At 36.6% G+C, this 22,923-nt stretch overlaps 1 protein-coding gene across 8 annotated transcripts in view; it reads left to right on the top strand.

The window, feature by feature from the left end:
• The window catches only part of YAP1 (Yes1 associated transcriptional regulator), a 99,442-nt gene that overhangs the window by 1,124 nt on the left and 75,395 nt on the right, over positions 1 to 22,923 (top strand). For all 8 annotated transcript variants that reach the window (XM_067289817.1, XM_067289827.1, XM_067289820.1 and 5 more), the window contains exon 2: positions 2,619 to 2,866. In XM_067289817.1, coding sequence (XP_067145918.1) covers positions 2,619 to 2,866 — 248 coding nt within the window. The remainder of the gene's footprint in view (positions 1 to 2,618; positions 2,867 to 22,923) is intronic.

Consider the following 22,923-nt stretch of genomic DNA (forward strand, 5'->3'; position numbering starts at 1 on the left):
CGGCGGCGAGGCCTGCGGCTCCACGTCCGCCGGGCGGCGAGCCCCACGGCCGCTCCGCGGGCCCGGCTGGGGGCGCGGGGCCCCCGGCGCTGCGCGGCGCCGCGCCGCGAGGACTGGCCGCGCGGATTCCGCTTCCCGGCCTAATCCCGCGGCGTCCGCCCGCCCCGCACCGTGCGGGAGGGGGCTGCGGAGCCGTGCCAGCCCCCCGACATGGATGTCGCTTTCCACCATTTCATCGCGGCGCCGGGCTGCGCGGAGTCCGTCCCCCGTCGGAAGCGAGTTCCGCAGCCCGGCGCCTTCCCTGCGTGCTGGTGCCTTTAAGCCTGGCCGTGCCGGGCGTCCATTAAATTAGCCGTCGTGCGCTGGGCACGTATGACTTCAAAGTTTAAATCTCGGGGACTTGAGCGCCCACGAGAAACGCGCCCGGCAGCCTGCGGTGCAGGCCGAGCAGGAGGCGTCGGACAGGGTCGGCACCAAGGCGCTGCCAGCGTTTGATCTCTAAGCAGAGCGACTTTTGTGCCAAGACCGAAGTGTTGGTGCAAATATGGCTAAAAGTTAATGTTTAGGTTGCTATTACTAACTTTTTGGAAAGAGGCTGTGCCTACTGGAGTGTTTTTATTAAGTAATGAACTTTGTTGCTAAGCTATAAAGGTTTTATTATTGGCTATTGTCACTTTATCTGTGTAGCCAGTAGGAGTGAAACTTACTCTGTGTACTGGTGCCTGGTACTCTGGTTGTTAAGGGTCTGTCAACATTTCCATTATTAAACTTCTGTTTTGAAGGATTTATAACTTAGCTTCAGAAGTTTACTCCAGGCTGAACCTTGGCACATACATCCTTAGCCTAGGAGTTAATTCATTTTCCAAATACTCGAAAATCAATCTGGCCTTTATATTGTAAGACTGAAAGCAAAATAGAAAGGGGTGGGGCTGAGTCGCTTCTGTGTTTTTCTTTGCTTCTGAGTTGCAGTCCTTTGAATTATTGAATAAAAATCATATCACTTCATCAGGATTAATAACATACTGAAATCCATTGAGGAATAACAAAGTTATTACACAGCTTTTATTCAAGTTATGCAAGTTTTATCACTTCTTCATTATGCACAGCACTGGTATATGTTCATCTACTGCTTGTTGCTGTGTCTTGTTAAATACAGTAAGTGCAGCTAAATGGCTCTCATATTTGAAATGCATTTAACTTCTATGACATTCATACACCGTGTACTTTTAAGCTTAGTGTTATCTCACTTGTGTATGTTACTCTACATCTGTAATGCATACAGCTTAGTTGGATTATTGTTCCTTGTACCAGTTGGTGGTTCTTAAAATATAAACTTAAAAATCCAGCTGAAACTAGAAAATCATTTGTTTTATTGTTGACTGTCTTTTAAGTAAGGCTGTCTTAATTTTCCCTTTTTGTTCATTTGTGCCATAAAAATATTCTGTCTAACAGAAAAAATCCTTAGGTTTCTGTAATTCTTTCTTTTTGTTTCTCAAGACTAAAAAGCACCTCAAATTCAAGTGAATTGTAACTTGCACATTTTATTAAAATCTAAATGTAAGCTAATTCTTTGAAATAAATTTCCAATTTAATATATGAAGCTTTTTCCTCACATATAGACTTAATGAAACACAGAAATGTCAGTCTCCGTAAGAATACATAAATGGGGCCTCATGTGTGGTGCAATACCTTGTGTAGAGAGGTGTGGCAAGGGCTGATATATGCAACTTATTATAGGTGTCCATGTTGTTCTAGTGTATCTGCAAAAAGAATTAATTTGTGAATATATGTAAAAGCCAATATTATTTAAATATTTAGTTTTCAAAGCTGCTTTTCTGTTTTGTGGTGGACGCCTGTCTGCTGATGAAGAAGTTCTACGTACTTATGACTGGCAGCTTTCTGGTGAGGAGTTTTGTGAGTCATTCTGATTGACTAGTAAAACAGTTTGCCGAAGCTTTGCTTTGGATAAAGCATGAGCAAACTGTTTATAAGCCTCACATACCCTTAAAGTGCAGTTTGTGTGAGGTTTAGGAAGTTTTGCGTTCAGTCTTGCATAGTTTCTTTATGGCAGAATTCAGTAGTTGTTTCTCTCTTGGAACTGCCTGGTGTCAGTGGGCAGAGTTCTTTGCTGCTGCTGTCCTTGTGTCATCGTTTAAACCTGTGTAAAGGGTGTATATGTGGGGGTGTCTTCGTTCCCTTCCCCACTTTTCAAAAGGAGAGTGGGAAATAAACTCCAGCGAAAAGTGGGTGCGATGGTAATGGTGCAGTTTGGTGATGAGCTATGCAATATTTTGTATTAGGTCTTTTGACTGGGGGCATGTTTTTCTTTAAACTTTTACTAGGTAGAAAGAACTTTAATTTTCAAAATAAAAATAAATGCAGTTAGAAAATACTTACAGTTAATATTTTTTGACTTGTACAAGAGCTTTTGTGACACTAATTAACCAACCTACTTTGAGGGTCTCCTTGAACAGCAGCAGCTGCAAAATAAACAGAACTTTACAATGGCCAACTTATGAGTTTCTCTTGAAAGATTCCAATAAAGTGAAATGTCTTCCAACAGATGCATTTTTGCTGAAATATAAAAGTCTTAATGGAAATAATTTCACTCCTGACAGGCCAGCACTGATGCAGGGACTGCAGGAGCCCTGACTCCTCAGCATGTCCGAGCTCATTCCTCTCCAGCATCGCTGCAGCTGGGGGCTGTTTCTCCAGGGACGCTTACACCTTCTGGAGTAGTGACTGGTCCTGGAGCTCCATCTTCTCAACATCTCCGCCAGTCTTCATTTGAGATCCCTGATGACGTACCTTTGCCACCAGGTTGGGAGATGGCTAAGACACCGTCTGGCCAGAGATACTTTCTTAAGTAAGTAAAACATGTTTTGAGTTAGCTGTATCTCTACATTTTACAATTTTTGAATTTTAGTTAAATTCATTATGTTTAAAATACGTATTTTAAAAACGTGGTCCTGATTTTCAGTAGGAGAGGAGATCCTGCCACTTCAGTATTTCTCCCATTTCAACTCTCTGCTGTTTCTGAAAATTGTATCTGACTGTGTGAATGTTTATCCTATCTTATTCTTAGTTGAAGAATCTTGTCCATTATATTATATACTAAAATTTAGTGAAATGCAAAGAGATTTTTAAGCAACATGGCTGTTGGATTTGTTGGATCTTGCTAGAGTTCTCGTTCAGGTCAAAATATATTTCTCCCTGTTTTTTTATGATACACCTATGAAAAAATAGAGTAACTTGGAACGTTGTTGGAGTGGGAATATATCAGAAAGACTTTTTTTTTTTTTTTTTTAAGAAGTGTGACGGTGTAGGGATGTAGTCAAAACATTTCTGCCTACTCTGTACTCGTGAGGAAATTAATAAATATATGCATTTGATTGCAGTACTTGGGTCTGTAACTCCTAAAACTCATCTACATTCCCTGCAGTGAAAGGGAAATTGCAGAACTTTTAATGTTGTTTCTTGTTCCTACAGCTGTAGCTTTTTCACGCAGTGAAATTAGTATCACCTTTTCTATAACTGAAGAGAGGTTACACATGCCAGCCATCTGACACGTAATCCATCAGGGAGCATTTTCTTTTATGCTGTGTAGTTTTCTAAAACAGCAGGAGCCTGTCCTCCTCCTGAAAGTGTGCCCACCAAGACACATAATTGGCCCTCAAGTATTTTGACTATATTTTGAATATTTTATACAACTGGAAGGCTCTAAATAATGCATTATATGTCATTTTCAGGGCTGGGAGAGGGGAGGAGCAGCACAGTATGTTATGTATATAAAACATGTTTCAGCCAAGTAAAACATCTGTATTCTTACCTTTCTTGCTAAAACATCATTGTTATTAATATGTGCATTTGATTGAAGTATTTGAGTTTGTAGCTTTTAAAGCTAATCTACATTGTCTGTGATGAAAATGGAAATTGCCGAACTTTTAAAACTTCCTTCCTAGAGCAGCAATGTTTTCACATACTGAAATTAGCATCACTTTTTTTTTCTTTTAATGAAAGGAGGTTACACGAGTGGCAGTTGTCTGACATTATTTGAGCCTGAAAGTTACTTTTTGAACACCATTGCTCTATGTTAGGAATGTGAAAATGAGCATTAGCTAAAGAGGTTGAAGCTGCAATATTTTTTGTGTGAAGTTTAACAAATAAATGCATGCTAGAATGTGAGATCTTCAGTGGGCATAAACAGAATTATTTGGAGCTATGTAAGTTTATATCACATGAAAACTGTGGCTCATTCTGTGCTTTTCTCAAGGCCCAATGAGTTTAGAAATGAAAAGCAAACTTTGTTTTGACTGTGCTAGTGAGAGCTCTTAAAGAATAGCTTATAAAACATGAACACTATGTATTTGATTTGTAAGTTGCACTGTCACAAGTGTTTATTTTTGCTAACACTTTAGATTTTACAGAAAGAGTATAACTGTTTAAGAGATGCAAAATGTCTTTACGCTCTTATAATTGATGTTTTAATTATGCTCATTCAGGTGAAAGCAGAGGGAAGGATTTGATCTTGGAAAGCTTTTCTACAGTTTCATTATTACCACAGAAAATCTTTTCCTTTTTTCTGCAAGTTTTTTTGTCCTTTCTTGGTGTCCTGGTATCCATTTCAAAGGGTCAGGTTTCAGCAAGAACAATAAAGAGCCTGAGACTGGAAAGTACACACAAGTCTGGCAAACTCATCTGCATGAGCAAGATCGTTTGTTCTCAAGCAGACATCCAAAGTAAATGATTGAAAGAGCTGCTAGCTGTGAAGGATGTGTCTTGAAGGGGAAAGGAGTGGAAACAAACCAGGTTGTTAGGAAGAAAAATAAAGGCTGTACTTTTTGAACCTCTCCCTGCTGGGTCACATGCTGACCTTGGGAGATTTTAAACAGCTTAATGAGCTGTTTTCTTTTGGCTTTCCTTGGGTGATGCTGTGGTATGAGAGCATCTAATGAGGACAGTTCTGAAGGCTGTGTTCACACTTGAAGAACATTTGTTGTTCTGAAAGGTTGTATAGTACTATCTACAGGTGAGATCCACCTACTTCATTGGAGTTCGTAAAGATTTATAGAAATGATAGATTTCAAGTACAAGAAAAATGTTTACTTTGTATGACTAAGAAATTCAAAGAAATTTAAGAATTACTTTTAAAAAATGAATTTATATTTCAGAAGCTGCTTACAGTAGCTTTTTTCAGTGTTAAGTTCTATCTCATACCTACAAGCCTGTTAAAACTCATGTCTTGTCTAGCTATAAACTTTTGCTCCAAGCGTGAGTACTCAGATTCCTGATGCTAAATACATTTAACATGGTTCCTTCTCCCATATGCAGATTTTTGGTCTCTATTCCAAGCAATCAGCTTTTTTGTTGGGTTGGCTGCACTGCTCTTTGTTTCCATTTGCTCTGTTCTGTAGCCACTCCATGAACAGTCTGGTATTCAGGCTCTAGAAGGATCTTTGCAGAATAGGTAACTATTAGATTTTTTCCAGATGTCAGTAAGCCTTATGGTTATAGTTATCATAATATACTATACTGCAAACAGAAAAATACAAAATTGAGTACTGTACTTAATACAATAAGGAATACAGTCTGTAATCAGTGGGTCAAGCATTGCATGCGTAGTAGTTCACACAAAGATGAAAAAATAGCGTGTGGGGGGAGAAAATATGTCTGGTCAAATAACTGCACATGCGTGTGCGCACACACACATTTATTTGGCCAGACAGATATTTTATATACACACCACACACATGCACATACATACTAAAAAGAGTGTGAGAGTAGTAGTGTAGGGTCTGAGCCAGAATTATTCTTGTAAATCAGCCTGTCATCTAGATAAATAGACCCCTTTATGTATGAATGCCCAATGTATGATTTGCCGGAATTCCACTCATTAGCGTTCATCTCACTGTTATGAGTAGGACTCTTGAGTATAATTTTCCGTTAGTGAAAATGCAGATGATTTCGAACAGTGAGTTAAGACATGCTTGCTACAGCTGGTAAAACTAATTCTGTTTTTTTTACTGAAATTGCCACTTAAATAGAGCTCATTAGTTAAGACTTGCCTGGTTAGTAAGTGGTCATATCTGAGTCATCTGCACACTTATACTTTAGCCCTTTCTTAAGCATGCTGTAAAGAAGACTTGCTTGGTTTGTGTGGAGATGTCATCTGCATTGCTTTTTAACCACTTCCTGTTAGCCAGCTGCTGGTTGACATTTCAGTGAACTATGGAGAATAACTACTGGATCACTCTCTGGGCAAAAGATAATATGCCATAGTAGTAGCAGACAGCAACTTGCAGAAAGAAAAAGTCTGTTCAACTTTGGCTCAATTTTAGAATTACCATTGTACAATTTTAGAATTAACATTGTATCATTTTGACTTACTGTTATGCTTTTAATTACTACAAAGGTGGTGTAATACCTCTTCTCGTCTTGCAGTGTGAGGAAAAGTTAACTGATTGTCCAGCAAACAGTCTTGTAATTACTTTTCCTACAGGAAGTAGTTCTTGCAAGCAGTTTATCAACAACTTCCTATTTTTTCTGTGAAGTGTTGAATGACTTCCTGAAGGAGGCCAAGGTGGTTTTCATTAGTGTCTGTGGGTGTGTTGGAGGTGTTTACCCATCTGGCAGAAACCTTAAAAATGGATTATTGTTACACACTTCTTAAGTGCTTTGTAAAGAGGTATGGATAGGTGTTACTTTGGATATTGTGAAACCAAATCATTCTAAGGTAATGGGGTGGTTTGTTGTTATGTGGTTTTTTTTTTTTTTTTTTCTCCTGTGACCCAATGTGTACAAGAGTATTATTTCATACATGGAAAAAATAGCCAACAGTGTTACATTTCTCTCACATCCCTGTCTAGAAACCCCAGCACGCCCACCCACCCAATAGCCTCTGTTCCCTTTCTGCTCTCCTCCCCACCAGTCAAAGTAATCTTAGTTTTCCAGGGCAGAAAGTGTTTCTTGAATACTTTGCTGCCACTGTAGTATATATTTTCCTAAATGCCTTAATTTACTGGGGAAATGCACATTCAGAATTATCATTTTATGGGAGTTCTTGTGTTTTTGGTTCTATAGTTCAGACTAGCTTGGCATTAAAAGAATTGTGTTGTTGGAGACCAAAACTGCAACCATTTCTTTTGATAGGTTTGACTACAAGCAGTTGAAGATTTTTCTGTTTGTTCAGTTTAGTTTGTAATAAGTCCAATAAAATAATTTCATTTTATATTGATGATTCTTGACTATTAAAATACTTATAAGATCAATACTCTACAAAAAAAATTCCATGAGATCTGTGCAGAGGAAAGTGGACACTGGCAATTTCAGAACATAACTAAGAAAAGAAATATTAACTCAAATGCTTTTAAAGTGAAACACATTGTGATATGTTTTTCACAATTAAGATTTTTGGTCTTGGAAGATAGTTCTAAGTGTATATCCTTCCTTCTACCTCTCGGTCAGTCTTTAAATCTGTTCTGTGAAATGATGTTGATATAAACTATCTTGAATTTGGAGCTGTACTAAGATTTTCATATCTTTAAAAGGGAGGAGGAACAGGAAGGGCACCAGATCAAGCCTTTACTGAGAGCTAGTAATGCTGTAGGGGAGTATAGGCCAGCTGTAGAAAATATAACTTGATGAATATAATTCTTACAAATCTAAATAAGGTTTGAGTACATGCACTATGTACTCAATAGAAAATAATGGCATACTTGGAAAAATAAGATTGTATTAACACCATTTTCATTAAGGTGGAAAAACATGGCTGTTTCAATTGGCAAATGTATAAAACTAAACCTTTCAACTTCCTTATGGATTTGATCAAAATTACTTCTGATTTAGCTGTCAAGAACACCAGTGTAGTTTTTCTTTATATACTTCAGATATGTAATACTGTTTTACAGCAATGCTTTCAGATCTCCTGGATCAAATTTAAGATCAGTTTTATCTTACTGTGGTTTGAAGTACATTGTAATGTGTTAACAACTATAATTGTCACACAGATCTTTAGTTACTAGTGTTTTACAAAGAGAAGTCTTGGAGTCTCTCTGATCAGTAATAATAGGAAGAGGCTTCTCATACAGGATTAATGCAAATTTGATATTTAAGAAGATGCTTCTGCTATTCTCCTTATTAAAGATTAGGTCAGGCTGTGTTTGCTTAAAAGTAGAGGTAGCATGAAGTTTGTGTGAGCAGTTACTGCCACCATGGAACCACTTCTGTTTGCTCAGGTCTTGACCTCTTCTAAAGACAAACAAGAATCTGATATAAATCAGGATGAGTGTCTTCTGGGCTCCCTTATCCCTTCCCCTTTCCTCTTCTCAATGCTAAAGATGACAAAGAATTATAGCTGATTTTCTTTTTTTTTTGTAGTCATCTGGTTTGTAGCATAGACTAATCTGTAACCCATCAGTCACATCATGGAAATTGCCACTCAATAGAAAGCAGTAAAAGAAAAGGATGTTAATTTGAAAGTTCCCATGAAAGTAAGACAGGCGTTACCCCCCAGTTTTTGCAAAAAATATTTCTAATGGGTAAATGCAATTAAATCCGACCAGTGGCATACGTGGCACAAATCATACCCACTTTTACAAGTTTCGTCTCTTATTACCCTATCTTTTCATTTCTGGAAAGAAGCAAATCAGTAGCTTTAAAATTCCAAATATAAAACCTTCATTTACACTTTGCTCAGTTTCCCTTTGCAATTTTGACACAACAGCTGCAAATTCTTAAAAGCTGACACAGAGCAAGCAAGGTGGATTTTTCACTCAGTTTATCCATTTTTACAGTAGACTTGCAGAGAAATTAACTTACGAGCGCTGGGTGTGCTGAAATGTAACTGCAGATCTAAATTGGGTCACATGTAATATGAAAGCAGAGTGGTTGTTCCTAGTTTGCTCCCAAAGAAACATTTCCACGTATCAAACATAAGGAATTATTGGATGACACCCAGGAGAACAAGATGTGTTACTCGGGGTTTAGATACAAGATTAGCTATTGAAACTAGTCTGATACTAACTACAAGCAATTTCTATCAGGCTCTTAGTTTAGAGTAGGGTCCTCCCCCTCCTCCCAACTAACCAACCCCCTCCCCCCCCCCCAGTGAGGTAAACAGCTATAGAGAGCTATAGAGACCTGTCGGCCAAAAATAAGGATGTTTCTCCTCTTTTTATATGTGGCCAGACCGCTGCATGTGTTTATCTTCATAGCTGGGAATGAATTCAGATGATGTAATTAGATTCAGTTTAACCTCTTGAAACAATTCTCCATATAATTTTGTGTTCTAGTATTTTGGTAAATTCCAACATATTTATATTTATTGTTTGTACAATACAAACATACATATGCAGTAAAATTCATTAATGGTGGAACACACAAGCTTTCACTATTTGTGTAAATATTGCCCCCTCTTTTAAGGTGTTTGTTGGGGGGGGGGGTTGTTTGTTTGTTTTTAAACAGGCTGCCCAGGACTATGTAAACCCTAAAATTTAAATGATTCGGTCTCTTCCTTTTGTAAATTCTGAAGAAAATTTCACTTGGTTGAATGCAGGAAATTTTCGTCGGACGTCTCTGACTAGCAGTCCTCTGCTGGGAGCCCCTAGGACATGATCAGGACAGCATGTAGTTGCCCTGAAAGGCAGAAATGTCTGTAGGGGAAATTTGACAGCCTGGGGGTTTGCCTAATGTGAAACAAATTTGGGGGGAAGGAGACTGTATTGGAATGTTAACAGATAGATGCCATGTAATGACGGGGCATCCTCTCACACATGGCTTGCTAAAGCTCCCTTTATCTAAGGGTATATTTGGAAATTTCCCAGGTGTAATGTATTTTTTTGTTAAGCATCTAAATAGGAATCTAGAGCATGGGAGAAATCTGTCATTATTATGAAAATGGTATCTATTAGCTTATTTTTTGCCAATTAAAACTGGAGTTCTTGGAGAATAGGTGTTTTGAAGTGCATGCCTAGGCTGTGTCACTGTTTCATGGCCTCCTGAAGTGCTTCCTGAAGTCTGTTTTAACAGTGCTCAGCTGGTGTTTTAGCTGGTTTTTAACTAAGCTACTTCAGGCTGTGTTTCAGACAAGTATAGCTAGGTTTTCTAAATTGCTGGTTAAGTCAAGCTAATAATTTAAAGCTGCCTTGTGAAGTAAGACCTTTACCATATACCGTATGTCAGTCATGCCAGTTGCTAAGGAAACAAAGCTGTCTTGAAAACAGTCTTGGACTTTGCTTTAATTTCTCTAATGAGACTTTGCTGTGTCATATTGAAACACCAGATCTCTTTTGTTGAGTCTCTTGCATGTCATTTGGTTACTTAGATCAGTGTTAGCGGTAAGTTTAGTTATTGATTATTACGCTGGGGTTGTGAAGCCTACCTTTTTGCTGAACTGTTTTATAGCAAAGTCAAGTAAAGGTCATTTGCTATTGCTAGTTTATCTCCAAAGGGTTCTGATTTATAGAGAGCTTTGCTGGAAGTCTGTCTGCACTATGCTGGAGTTTATTTAAATAGTATTATTGCTTTAAGAATGCCTTTCCCTTTCTAATTAACTGTTGTAACTGAAATGTTAAGAAAACTTTTTGCCTTTTCTGGCTATGTTGTAAAATTACACGTTTATGACGTAATAAAACATTATCTGAAAGCAAACAAACATAGATTGTATAGCCAAAATGGAGTTCTTTGGGTAAAGAAAACATCCTGACTCACTAGGTGACAATTTTTTAATTTAATATACCAGGTATATTTTCTCAGAACTTCTCACTTAAAAAAAAAATTCTTTTCTAATTTATTGTTCCTATTTCAAAAGCTTGGTTGGCCATTTGAGTCTTCTGTAATTACTTTTATTCTAACATTCATATAATCTGTTTAGAATGGTGAGAAGTAGAGTAAAAGACAATTTTTTTTTCCATATTTACTGAGCCTTTTGATAATATAGTTGATAGATCAATATACCCAGTTCACATGCCATTCAGTTTCATTTATGAAATTTTTGTCACAGTCAGACTCAGCAGCTTTGGAGGAGCTAAGGATGTAAAATGAGATGTACTTACAAGGACGTAGTGTGAAGTATGAAAGGCTGTTATAAAGAAAAGGTAAAATTAAAAAATTAAAGATTGCTCAAGGAAAATTTTTTGTAGTTTTGAGGGCTATTAAGAATGTGAAAAACTTTGTAGGATGAGTCTTATTGTTTGAAACACTTAAGATTTAACTAGACTGGGTGCTAAACAATACAGAGTTGCATGCGTTTCCTTTATTTAGAAGGGACTGTGCCTATACTTTTTTTGGTCTCTAGCTTGAGTTTAAAAATGCATTTGTAATCTGAAATACGTAATAACGACTGCATGTAGAATATGCATCTTCATGTCTAGGTTGGTGGACTTGGAAGGATCTTCTATGGCCAACTTTGCAGGCAGTTTTTGTATATTTGAGGAAAAACATGTGCTTAAAAAAAAAAAAGTATTACCATGCTTTTTAGAATTTAGATGTCCATTTATTGTTTTGCTCGTCTTTGGGTCAGGATGAATTTTGCTTTTTTAAGAGTAAAATGTTTTAAACACTTCCAGTCTTCAGTGAAATCATTTAATAATACTGTTCCATGGTTATAGTGCTTTGCACACATGAGCCTTACTAAACTAAAGGTGCCTGTGTTCTAGTTTGTGTATTGATAGATTTTTGAGAGAGCTTTTGGTTAGGCTGCTGCTGACATAATTATATGTATTTTATCGTCAGTGTAGATCACTGCATTTTCCTACTTCTGTCCCTAAACACACATGCACTTAATTTCCACCTGTGTGTGTCACTTTTAACTCACAGGCTAGAGGAGTTTAACTGGTCTTTCAGGTTTTTACTTTTTATGGGAATCTTATTCTGAAACTTAAAAATACTTAGTATGTATCTTCTTTGAAATAAATCATGTTTAAGATATTGGACCTAAATAATTATGAGGTAAGATAGCAATTTTCAGATCTGGAATCTTAAGAGAACTGTGATAATCTGTATGGTTGTGAGTTTTTGTTTTTGTCTTTTTTTACCGTAATGACTAATAAGTGGAAAAATTCAATTGGCTATTTCACAATATCCTGATAATTTAGTCACTAGCTAAGAATAAGAGAAAATGTGAAACAGACCTTAGCTTAAACAGTTAATTCTTAACTTTTCAGCATCCCTATTAACAAGGTCAAAGGAAGTCTTAATTATATTCTTATAAAACTTATTTTGCTATTCAAATCTGTGCCTATTTCTTATTACACTGTTAGGTGGGTCTTGACACAATCAGCTGTTTGTGCTGTAGAGATTTGTTGTGGAACTTGAACAGCTCTTTGTTTGCTTAGTGAATTAAATGTCAGTTGTGCCTGGTAAAGTTTGCAGGAAAAAATGATTCTTAATTCAATTTAGAAATTGTGGTGCCAGTTGTTCAACTTCTGATTTTAAGGCTGTACTTAAATGTGAGTGTGTTTGGGGAGACGGCGGGGGTTTCTGTTGGTGCAGCTATTTGTGTGACTTTTGCTCAGGGTTACGATTTGAATCTTGTTTGTGCAGTGGTGGTGAACAACTTGGAGTTTGCGTGTGAACTTTAACTGGTTCCTCCACTCTGCAGTCCTGTTGGAGTAGGAGTGTAGACCCTTGGCTGTGCCACGTTTTGCCTTTTTAAATGTCTTCAAATGCTTGCTCTGTGAAACTGAGGGGGTAGGATCTTAAACACTTTCTAAATTCAGTTAACAGCTAGCATCAAGTAGTTGAGGGAGTTGCAATGAAGTAAAGATTGCCACCTATTGTAACTGATTTGTAAATTTGTAAATAAATTTATTGGAAGAAATCTTTTATCCCCATAAAATGTCATTGAGTCCTCTTTTTTTTTTAAAAAAAAAAAAGCTTTAGTAGTGAAATTCATACTCTGTAGAGAGTTTGAGCCTTTTTAAACCTTTTTTTGTGCATGCTATACAAGCTCACTTGTATGGAATTTATTGGAAACACAGGAGATTCTGGTGCTGATACTTCTTGCTTTGCCAGTAACTGCACATAGTTTGTCTATAATGTTGTAAAATTCTTTACATGAAAGGTATGCGTGCAATTGTACCATGATGCTTTCACTTCAGAAGTAGCTGAAATAACTAGCATCCACCTACTTCTAAAAAAATATATTTGGTCTGTACTGCCTTCACCTGCAGTTGTGATATGAAGTTACAAGAGATAGTTTAAAATGCTAACCATTCAGTTACTTATCACTGTTGATAAAATATTCAGCCCCACCTACCATATGCCGGTAGGTATGCATGTACTTTCTTTGTCTTTTGATTCAGTCAAACTACAAGATACACCTTGAAGTTTCTGTGCCTGTAAAAATGAGTAGACACACAACACATTCTTGTGTTGTATGGGATGTAATCCAGTTCTTGAATTCCAACCAAACTCCTTTGCCCATTTTGTGAGGTGCAGAAAAAATAATTAAGATGCAGATTCTTGGAAGCAGTTACTTTATCAAATTGCTGAGCCTAGAAAAGAAGGTATACCGCAGTGCAGTAGCAACTGATACTGTCCCGTTGTTGTGCTTTGTAAAACAATTTTCTCATCTTCTTTTGCACTAGTAGCTTTTTAGTAAAAAGGACTAGTAGCTTTTTAGTAAGTTTAATATATCACTTGCATACTGTTTGAGGTAATATTAGTACTTTAAAAAAAATGTATCTGTCAAGGCTCAATAGCTTTGCTCATGCTTCCACACAGCATTTCAGATGTGCTGAGAATTTGTTAGCTATTACCTCTCATGTGGATTGTAGAGCCAATATTTGGCTTTCAGGGGACACTGCAAGGCTGAACTGAAGAATTAAAGATGATGCAGTGTTGTTTCCTATTGGTATCTTTTGTGGAATACATATATGGTATATGTATATTATAATGCTTACATGAAGGAAAAAATCAGAAGATGATGTGCAGCTGAAGTGGAGATAAGAAATAGGAACCCTAGCAGTGGTGAGGCAGAAGTCGTAGTTATGCTTTTCTCCCCAAATCTTCATCTGCAGTTCTTAATCAGATGTTCCAGCCATGACTTTTTAAAACTTTGCAAATATTAGGCCCTTTCAGCATTATTCTTGTAAGAGAGCTTGCTATCTGCATCTCGCCATATATGGCCATACTGATTCAGACCAAAGGCTTGTCCAGCCCTGTATCTTGTCTCCAGTAGTAGTCACAAGCAAACTTCTAGGGAAGACTAAGAACAGTGCAAGCATATGTGATACTTTTCCCTGAGTGCTCTCTCAGCTTCCAGCTGCTTTCAGTTCAGGAATTTCCTGAGCCAGGTGTGGTTTCTGTCCGTCTGGTGGTTCTCTTCTCCAAGGCTCGTTGCCCTGTCTCCTCTTGAACCCATGCAAACTTTTAGCCTCTACAGCATGCTTTGGCAAGGAGTTTCACTGACCTACTCCTCACTGAACAAAGAAATACCTCTTTCTGTTTTAAGCCTGGTTTTTATCAGCTTCGTTCAGTGGTGCCTGGTTCTTATTTTGGAAGTGACAATGAACAGTTGATACTTATCCATGCTGCTCAAGATTAGTATCTTTTCCTCTCTAAATTGTCTCTTTTATATATATATTTTTTCAAACCTGAGGCATCCTAACTTGCTGGGACTTTCTGAGATAGAAGCTTTTCTTTAGTCAGCCCTGTAGCCCTTCTGTGAGTCTTTTCCAGTTTTTGTATGTTATTTTTCAGATGAAAGGCTCGGAATGGTGTACAACATTCCCTATTCTAAACCCTTCATCTGAAAAACGTATCCAGTGTATTCTTTCTGCTGCTTATTGCCTCTTCACTCAAAAGGGGGAGTTCTGCAGTTTTTCGCACTCGGTAGTTGACCATGAGTAAATTTGTATCATTGTGAGACTTTGTCATGATTCTGCTCTCCTTTTTCCAGCACAGATCTCAGTGTAGACCCCTGTACAAGTTGACTGGAGGCCTGCCTCTGTTGCAAAAGCTGATGATTTCTACCTCCTGTTTTTGTTTGTTTTTTGTTTTTGTTTTTGAGACTATTAATTGTTTGCTCAGGTCAAGTCAGGGTCTATCCTTACCCTGTACCTTCTTTGTTTTCTTAAAAGCTTGCTGTTCCTAATCAGATCTAGTCATCAGTTTTTGAAAATTAATGACTGTTGTTATAGGTGAGCTTTTTGCTGTGTCTCCAGGAGTGGAGTATTCCTTATGAACTTTGGGATGCAAATACTTCTGTTGGTGCATTCATCTCGAAAGGAAAAGTTCTGTACTTGCTTCCAGCTTATGTCTTGGATCCACTCCAACAAAAATGAAGTATGTTTGTGTGATAAAGTGATGTTTGTGTATGTCATTTAAAAAAAATTCCAAGAGATTCAGTTTTAGAATAAAATATCTCGTGGCTGATAGTACACGTGTAGGTAGGTGGTTTTTATTTTTATTTTTTTTTTAATTGAATGGATAGGTTGTTACAGAACTAAGCATACCAAGGTATTTGGAAGACAAGTTAATGTTTCTTCATATAATCAGCTCCAGTAATTACTGGAATTTTTGCTTTTTAACGTTGCTTTGGAATTGTCATTTCATATCTTAGTTTGAATTTAGTTACAAAATAGTAGCTGTCAATACTGTGCCTTACCTCTTAGTATCTCAGTGCCAGATGCTTATATCATATTTTCTGTGCTGTGTAATATGTCTACATGTCAAGACAGTAAGTAAAAAGTACAGTAACCAAAAAGGGAGTATGTGGCACTCAGATTTGTGGTTTTTTAGATTGCTAACCTGACTTGTAACTGATCCTGTGACAGAGGATATGTGCTGTTTGAAATGTGACAATCAGTAGTCAATCAGCTAATAAGAGGCGATTGTCCAAGTCTTAAAAAGAGAGAGAGAAATTCAGATGGAAGTCTTCTTCTCCTACCAGTGAAGGTTGATTAATTCTGCATAGGATCCTAACAATCTTGAAGCTCCTAGTTTGACTGGAAGAATCTAAGAGCCATGGTTTCACCAAGTGTTCTAAATATGTTTCTTTCAAAGTTCACAAAAGTGATCTGTGGCTGTTGTCTGTGGCTCCTCAGAAAATGACATTCTCTGCAATGGAGTCAAGCATCTAGCATGGATCTTGATGGGCAGCTCACACCTAATGACTTTTTAAATGGGCTATAGTTTCTCTTCTAATCAAGCAAATGAAGTGCCATTCTTTAGATAGGATTTTTTTTTAGGATTAAAAAAAAAAAACAAACCCCTAATTCAGAAACTTGCCTAGGCTGTTTCATATGCGTAAGATAGTGTGATGAGATCCCACTTTCCATCTCACTTACAACAAGTTGTCCAAGTGGTTATGCTGCGCTCTGCTGCAGTCTAATATGTGTTCAACAATTTATGTAGGGACTTGGATTCCTGAGATGCCTGACGTGTGTGTGTGTGTGTATACATAAGTTTCTTTAGGTTATTGCTTAGTATTGGGATCACATTCAGGCAATTATTCTTAATTTGCTTGAAGCTCTGACAGATTCTTGGATATGGTAGTACAGTAGTCACATTTCAACTAGCGCATGAAGTGACTTCTTAAATGATTTATGCTGTGTGTTAATTCACAATAGCAGGGGATCCTGTTTAAAGTAGAAGAAATTGCTGTTTGTCTGTGAGATCATCCTCCATATTTGTGCTCTTGGTGTTCTGTTATTAAGGATTTTTGAACTAGATAGGGAGAATAGAGGAAAATACAACCCCATTGGGAAGATATGCCCCCCTTTGTATTTTTAATGTAGTTCAATTTTTTTTTTAAAGAAGTCTTGCAACTCTAACTTCTCAGTTAATTACAGTTGATATTGACAGCTCAGTTGATCTAACTTCTCAGTTGTGGCTACCTTGCATTTTTACAATGCAAGGTAGCCACAATTATAGTTAGATATGGCCGTTTCATCCACAATGGTACTGGATTTGTTTGGAGTACTACTCCATGGTTCTTAATGGTACAGTTACTCTCAATTTTTTTTAAAATCAGTCGTGGGAGAACTCAACATGGTGCATGGATGGAAATAAGGGAAGTCATGGGAAGACAAATGAGTGCAATGGAGTTAAAAATGTTCCCCTGATTCTGGGATAGATTCACTCCGATGCTTTGAAGTGTGTGGTGGTTTTTTTTGTTTGTTTGTTTTTTAAGAACTTGTTTGTAGACTTTGTTTGGGGCAGTGTCTCCGAGTTGCATTGCTGTTGTTGTGCTGGCATTACCTGTGTAGCTATGTGATAAGCTAGATGATAATTTTTCTGCTAGGTTGTTTTTTCAGTTGCATCAGTGCCCTGATCCAGTTAGTTCACAGTGTGACTGCTCAAAGGAGGAGGCAGATTATGCATCAGAGTAAATTAAGCCCTTAAATCAGTGCTGCCACCAGAAATGCGTGTGAAGTTACTCCATCTGATTTAATAATCCAGTTTTACTTTTTAGTCAGAACAAGTCACTATGCTGTGAAATATTGCTGATTGTTTTTAGTATTATTAGTTTAGTATTCAATATAATCATAAACTAAAGGTTTTTATGTTCTTAGAGGTTTTAGATTATATGGATTATGTACAGATTATTTTGATTTTTTTTTTTTCCAGAACTGTAGTAAATTAATACAATAGATAAGCCCCTCCACCCCATTGATAGTGATATCTTCCTGGCCCAAATTCAGTTTTGGGGCCAATAAACCCTTTTGTTTCATTCTTCTGGATGCAGTGAACGGTTTTGAGGAGGGGCTGGCTGAGTTTTTTATTTTGCTTATGTCTTAAATTATTTCAATACTGTTCTCTGTAATGCAAAACCATACTGTCGTCATTTCCTATGAATAAATAGATGGATACTGTATTGTTCTATCCTGGGCAGCTTCAGGCAGGCTTTGATTTATTTGTATTGTCAGCAATAAATATATTTGAGATTTCACAGGTGCCTGTTCTTACTCTCTCCTGACCCATGAATTAGTCAAATGATCAGCCATATGATGGCTGAGTTGGATGATAAAACTACATTTACAGAAGAGAGAACGTAAGATTATTTAAAAACAAGCTTTATTGAAATGTTGCTGTTTAATTCTTGACTCAGGATTCAAAGCAGTATTCCTTCTGCTGCTAATTGCAAACAAATTGATTGTGATTACTAAATCTACTCATTCCAAGAGGTAGCAAGTAATAAGGCATTATATTTATACTTTATCTTGCTTAAATCCAAATTCTATTATCAATCTCCAGAGAAGAGGTTGACCTGTTCCCATATCCCAGCAGTGACAGTGATACTCAACAAAACTAGGTATTTTTTTAATCTAAAATTCAGGCAGCTGATTGTCTGCAATCCTCAGGAAAATTAGCTTAAAAAAACCTCTTCTACCTATTTTCATCCTTAAAATTGTATTTTAGAGCTATTTAGGCTTTTTTTTTTTAAGTGTAAAACTTTGCTGTTTTCCAGTATGCATTCTATAGCTGATAATTAAAGATTGGTTTTATAAAGTTCTAAGAGTATACATAAATTTGATTTTGCTGAGGTTATAAACTTGATGTGTGAACCAAATCCAACTGAAGTAAATAAGTTTATTATTATTATTATTATTATTATTTATTTTTTTATTAACCATCTTGGACATTGAACTGGTTTGTTAGCCAGTGTGGTGTGTGTTCCACTATCACAGCTAATTTGCTAATGGAGCTATTTTGAAACTAAATTTTGTTGCCTTTGTATAGAATCTTTTTTTTTCCCCTTGTAGTTTATTAGTGCTAAGGAACTCCAGCTGAACTGGAAGACCTGAAGTACTTACTTTTTTTGGATGGAATTTTGGAGGGAAGGTAACTTAGGCTTTTGTCACTCCATATAATTTTTTTTTTTTTAATTTTTAAGCATACAAGTGCTAAAGAGCCCTTAATGTGGTTTGAAATCTGGTGGGAAACAAGTCTTAATATAGACAACTTTTAATAAGGGGATCAGAACATTAATTTCTGTTAACAGTGAAGATTTTGTACAACTGGTATTCAGAAAATACGACAACAAGAAAAAATGTACTGAGCTCAACTAATGAACAATTTACCAGTGACTTTTAAGATTCCCACAAAACTTTACGCTGTAATAATTTGATCAAAGCATGCTAATAAGAAAATGGAGAAAATGTAAATTTTTACAATAGCTGATTTAGATCTTAAAAAAGTGCAATATTGGTAAATATTCTGAATTGCTTTGTTTCTGAGTGGGATTTTTAACACTGAAACTAGTGTATGCATGCAATACGCCTCTTTAGGTGTTCAGGTCTGTGTTGCAACTCCTGACTTTTATTGGTCCAGGTGATGTAAAATCCGAGTAAGTACTTCCCTGTCCTCAAAAGTTTAGTCAGTATAGCTGGGCAAGCAGAGGTCTTGGATGTAGAAGCTTGTTTCAGTAGAACAATTCATAAACAGTGTGAGCTTTAATAAGGAGAGGGCCATCACACAATTTTGTTTGTAACTATCTACACCACAGTTTTTGATGGAACAGCTTGCAAGTTTTTGAAGCACAACTCCCAGAAAAATTGAAGTGTAGAGCAACGTACAAATTCATACAGCATGCAGTGTGAGGGAGGGCTTGTAGGGAGACCGTGCAGACTTGTCATGTCCTTGTTTCTCCCTGGTGTATTAAGCAAAGTTGTTCTACAAAAACAATCAAACAGATGATGACTTAGTTTAGCTCTAAGTAGCAATGAAGGTTCAAAGTGATAATTGCATGCCTGTACAATAGTGTATTACTCTTTTCAGTGACATAACTAGCAAGCTCCTCTTTATTTCCTGTAGTCAAGTTAGGCTTGACCTAGAAGCCTGAGAAGAGGAATAGGCTTGTTTTGCGCTCCATTTTTTTGCTCAGTAAATACAGGTTGTTGGGGGGGGTGGGTTGTTTTTTGTTTTTGTTGCTTGCCATGGGCATATCAAGTAGGACCATGAAAAATACTTTATGTCTGACAAACTTTAGTTGATCTGGGAAAACAAGAAAGCACCATGTGTAGGTGCAGGTTTGCTAGTAAAGGAATTTGTTGTGGTGGTTTATTCTTGTGGAAACTGATACTAACAAAGAATTCAAGCCTGTATCATTGGTGTTTTTTCAGCTATTAGACCTTTTAAGTGTGAATAAATCTTAGTATTTTACAAACTTTTTATAAAGTTTGATGCTTTTTTAATCTCTTCTTCTTGGTTCTTTGCATAAATAGTTTCTGCAGTCATGGTTAGTCTAAAAGACCAGAACAAAAATTGAAGCTGTTCCCTGCGACACACTGCTTTTCGATTTATGACTTGTTCTTCCAGTCAATCTGCTTGTTTTAACTGCTGTGCTGTGTAAAACTAAAGTAAACTTTGAGTGCTTTAATTAACTTTTCTACTATATGATGATAGAGCAAATAGTTTCAGTGTATATGTTCATTTACAAAAAGATGTATTCAGCTCCTCTATGAACCTCTTATTCACCCATTTGTATGGATAATCAGATACGTAGATCAAAAGGTAAACATTATTCTAAACAGAAGTTAGAATTCTAACACCCAAACCTGTTGTTAGAAATAAATGTCATTACAATTTGCAGAATATTCAATATAGAATTTCAATAGCTGACACATCTATGAAATGGAAAGATGTAGCAGTGTTAGATTTTTGTATGTTGTGTAAATCTAGTGATAGTAAAGGTCTTTGTATTGCAAGAGATTTCTGTGCTTCAAAAGTAGAATTTATCAGGTGTGTCTGAGACCTAAATGTTGTAATTCTAATCTGGAAATCTGTGTACTTGACGTTATTTCATGTGTTTGTGAATAATCTTGCTGAACTCTTTGTATTTCTATGTAGCTTTTTTTTGCAGATTAGTCAGTGTGACAAAAGACAAAAATTATTTGGGAGAAGAAAAGTGAGAGGGAGGAAATCTCAGTAAGAGTTGTATACTCTTTTATACTCTAGGTTGTGACCTATTTTTTTTTATTTTAATTGCACTGGATACACAATTTGTGTTAATAATGTCACTAACAGCAGAAGAGAGCCACAACTTTTATTTACTCTTTTTAATAATGCTCTGTATCAAGATGCTAGCCTTTTGATTCTACAGTTAACCAAAGCCAAATTTATGTGATTTTGATGCTAAATACTTCCTCCTTCAATGAGTGATTAGGTATTAACCGTATTAAGATTAATTATTGGAAGTCTAGTATTTTAACACTTTTTATTCAATCCGCTTCTGTTTTAATCCATTTTCATTCCAAGGTTATTTTTTACTTCATTTTAAGAAATATATTGGGAACTGAGTAATACGAAGCTTCTCCTTAATGAAAAAAGGAAGAGTTAAAAGGATGAATCATTTAATTAATGCTTTCAGCATTGTGTCCAGAGGCAACCAGTGATGCCTATTGGTTGTGGTAACTCAAATAACCCTTGTAAGGAAAGGTTGTGGGCTTTACGTCTTTATTTCTGGTTTTACTTTGGCTTCTTTTATTAAGCCTATCAGTGGTCATTTGCTGGTCAGATAACTCAGTGGTAGAAGAAATTGGCTGGTAAGATTGCGAAAGCTCAAAGTTGGGGTGGGTTTGATTCCAAAAATAAGCGTATATACTCAGTTCCATTGTTTGCATGTATGAATGGTCTTCTGTTGTTAAGCTGCTTAAATGGATTTCATATTCAGTAACAACCTTTTCTACGGTGTTGCAAGCCTAAGAACTCTTCCACGGATTGCTTTTGCAAATCAAAATCACATAACTTGGAATTCAACCTACTGTTGTTTTTACTAGTTCTTCGGATTTTAGGTGGCGTGAACAAGTCCAACCTGGCCTTAAAATCAGGTGGTGCCCTTCTAGATGGATGTACCTTTTAGCAGTAGCAAGAGAATTTAGAAGCAAGAGAGACTGTTGTCACCTAGTTTGACCTCCTTAACACAGGTCAGATAATTTAATCCATGAATTTCTCTGTTGACAATATGCAGACTTATTCTTATCAAATACTGTCCCATTAAAATGTTTGTTTTTGTGAAGTTATGCAAGGACCATGCAGGAGAGCCTGAAGCTTGTTTATGCATTAAATGGGGGTAGGATTCTGAAATTAATTTCTTTTTTGAGAGATCCTAGAGAATATTTGATTCGGTTTATTAGAGAAATGAAAGCAGTAGTGGAAAATAATTGGAAATAATGTTTAATGTTAACTCTTCTCCCTCTATTGAAGGTATAAATTTCATATTGCTTTTAGTCCTTGAACATTCTGGAGAATTGTGTCTACTGCAAAGCAGGCACCCCTTTAATACAAAAAAGAAATTGGATGTGCCAATGTAAACAAGATTTCAAATTTTGCTTCTTTTGTTGAATATAGTCAGAAAATATATGTAGCAGATAAAGGTGGGATAAAGGTGCTGGAAAGGCAGCAGCTTGCATATTGACTTTACTTTTCAAAGTCAATGCAAGCTATTCATACACATTTTAAAGCCAATTTTAGTTGGCATATAATAATTGATTTGAAACTTCCCACCTTTCTGTGGAGTTAGACAGTCATATTTTAATTAATAGCATCTAAAACAAAAAAAGTTAGTTACTTCACAGCTATTTGTAGTAGAAGGAGGCAGTGGATTCAATTTGAGGCCTAGTTTTCTTGACAGGGATTTCATAACATTTCCCACACAGTATTTTACTTGTCTCAGACTTCGGATAAACATGTGTCTAGATTTCTGTGGCTTCAGTAATTGCCTGTTTGTTTGCTGAAACTCTGGTTTGTAACTTCCTTTAGCAAGACTGTTCAAATTTGAGAGGTGGGTTATGCAGTGGATTGTAGGAGTACAAGCTACACTTGTTTTCTTTTCTTTCTTTCTTTCTTTCTTTATTTTACTGCAGGTTTAGTCATCAGTAAATGAAATTGAAGATCAGCACTTTGGCAATAGTTATTAATACTATTTAAAAGACAATATGCTAAAAGCATATATCAGCTATTTGAAAGGAAGAAAGGAGA

The sequence above is a fragment of the Apteryx mantelli genome, chromosome 1 (genome assembly GCF_036417845.1).
Source record: "Apteryx mantelli isolate bAptMan1 chromosome 1, bAptMan1.hap1, whole genome shotgun sequence".
Classification (NCBI taxonomy): domain Eukaryota; kingdom Metazoa; phylum Chordata; class Aves; order Apterygiformes; family Apterygidae; genus Apteryx; species Apteryx mantelli.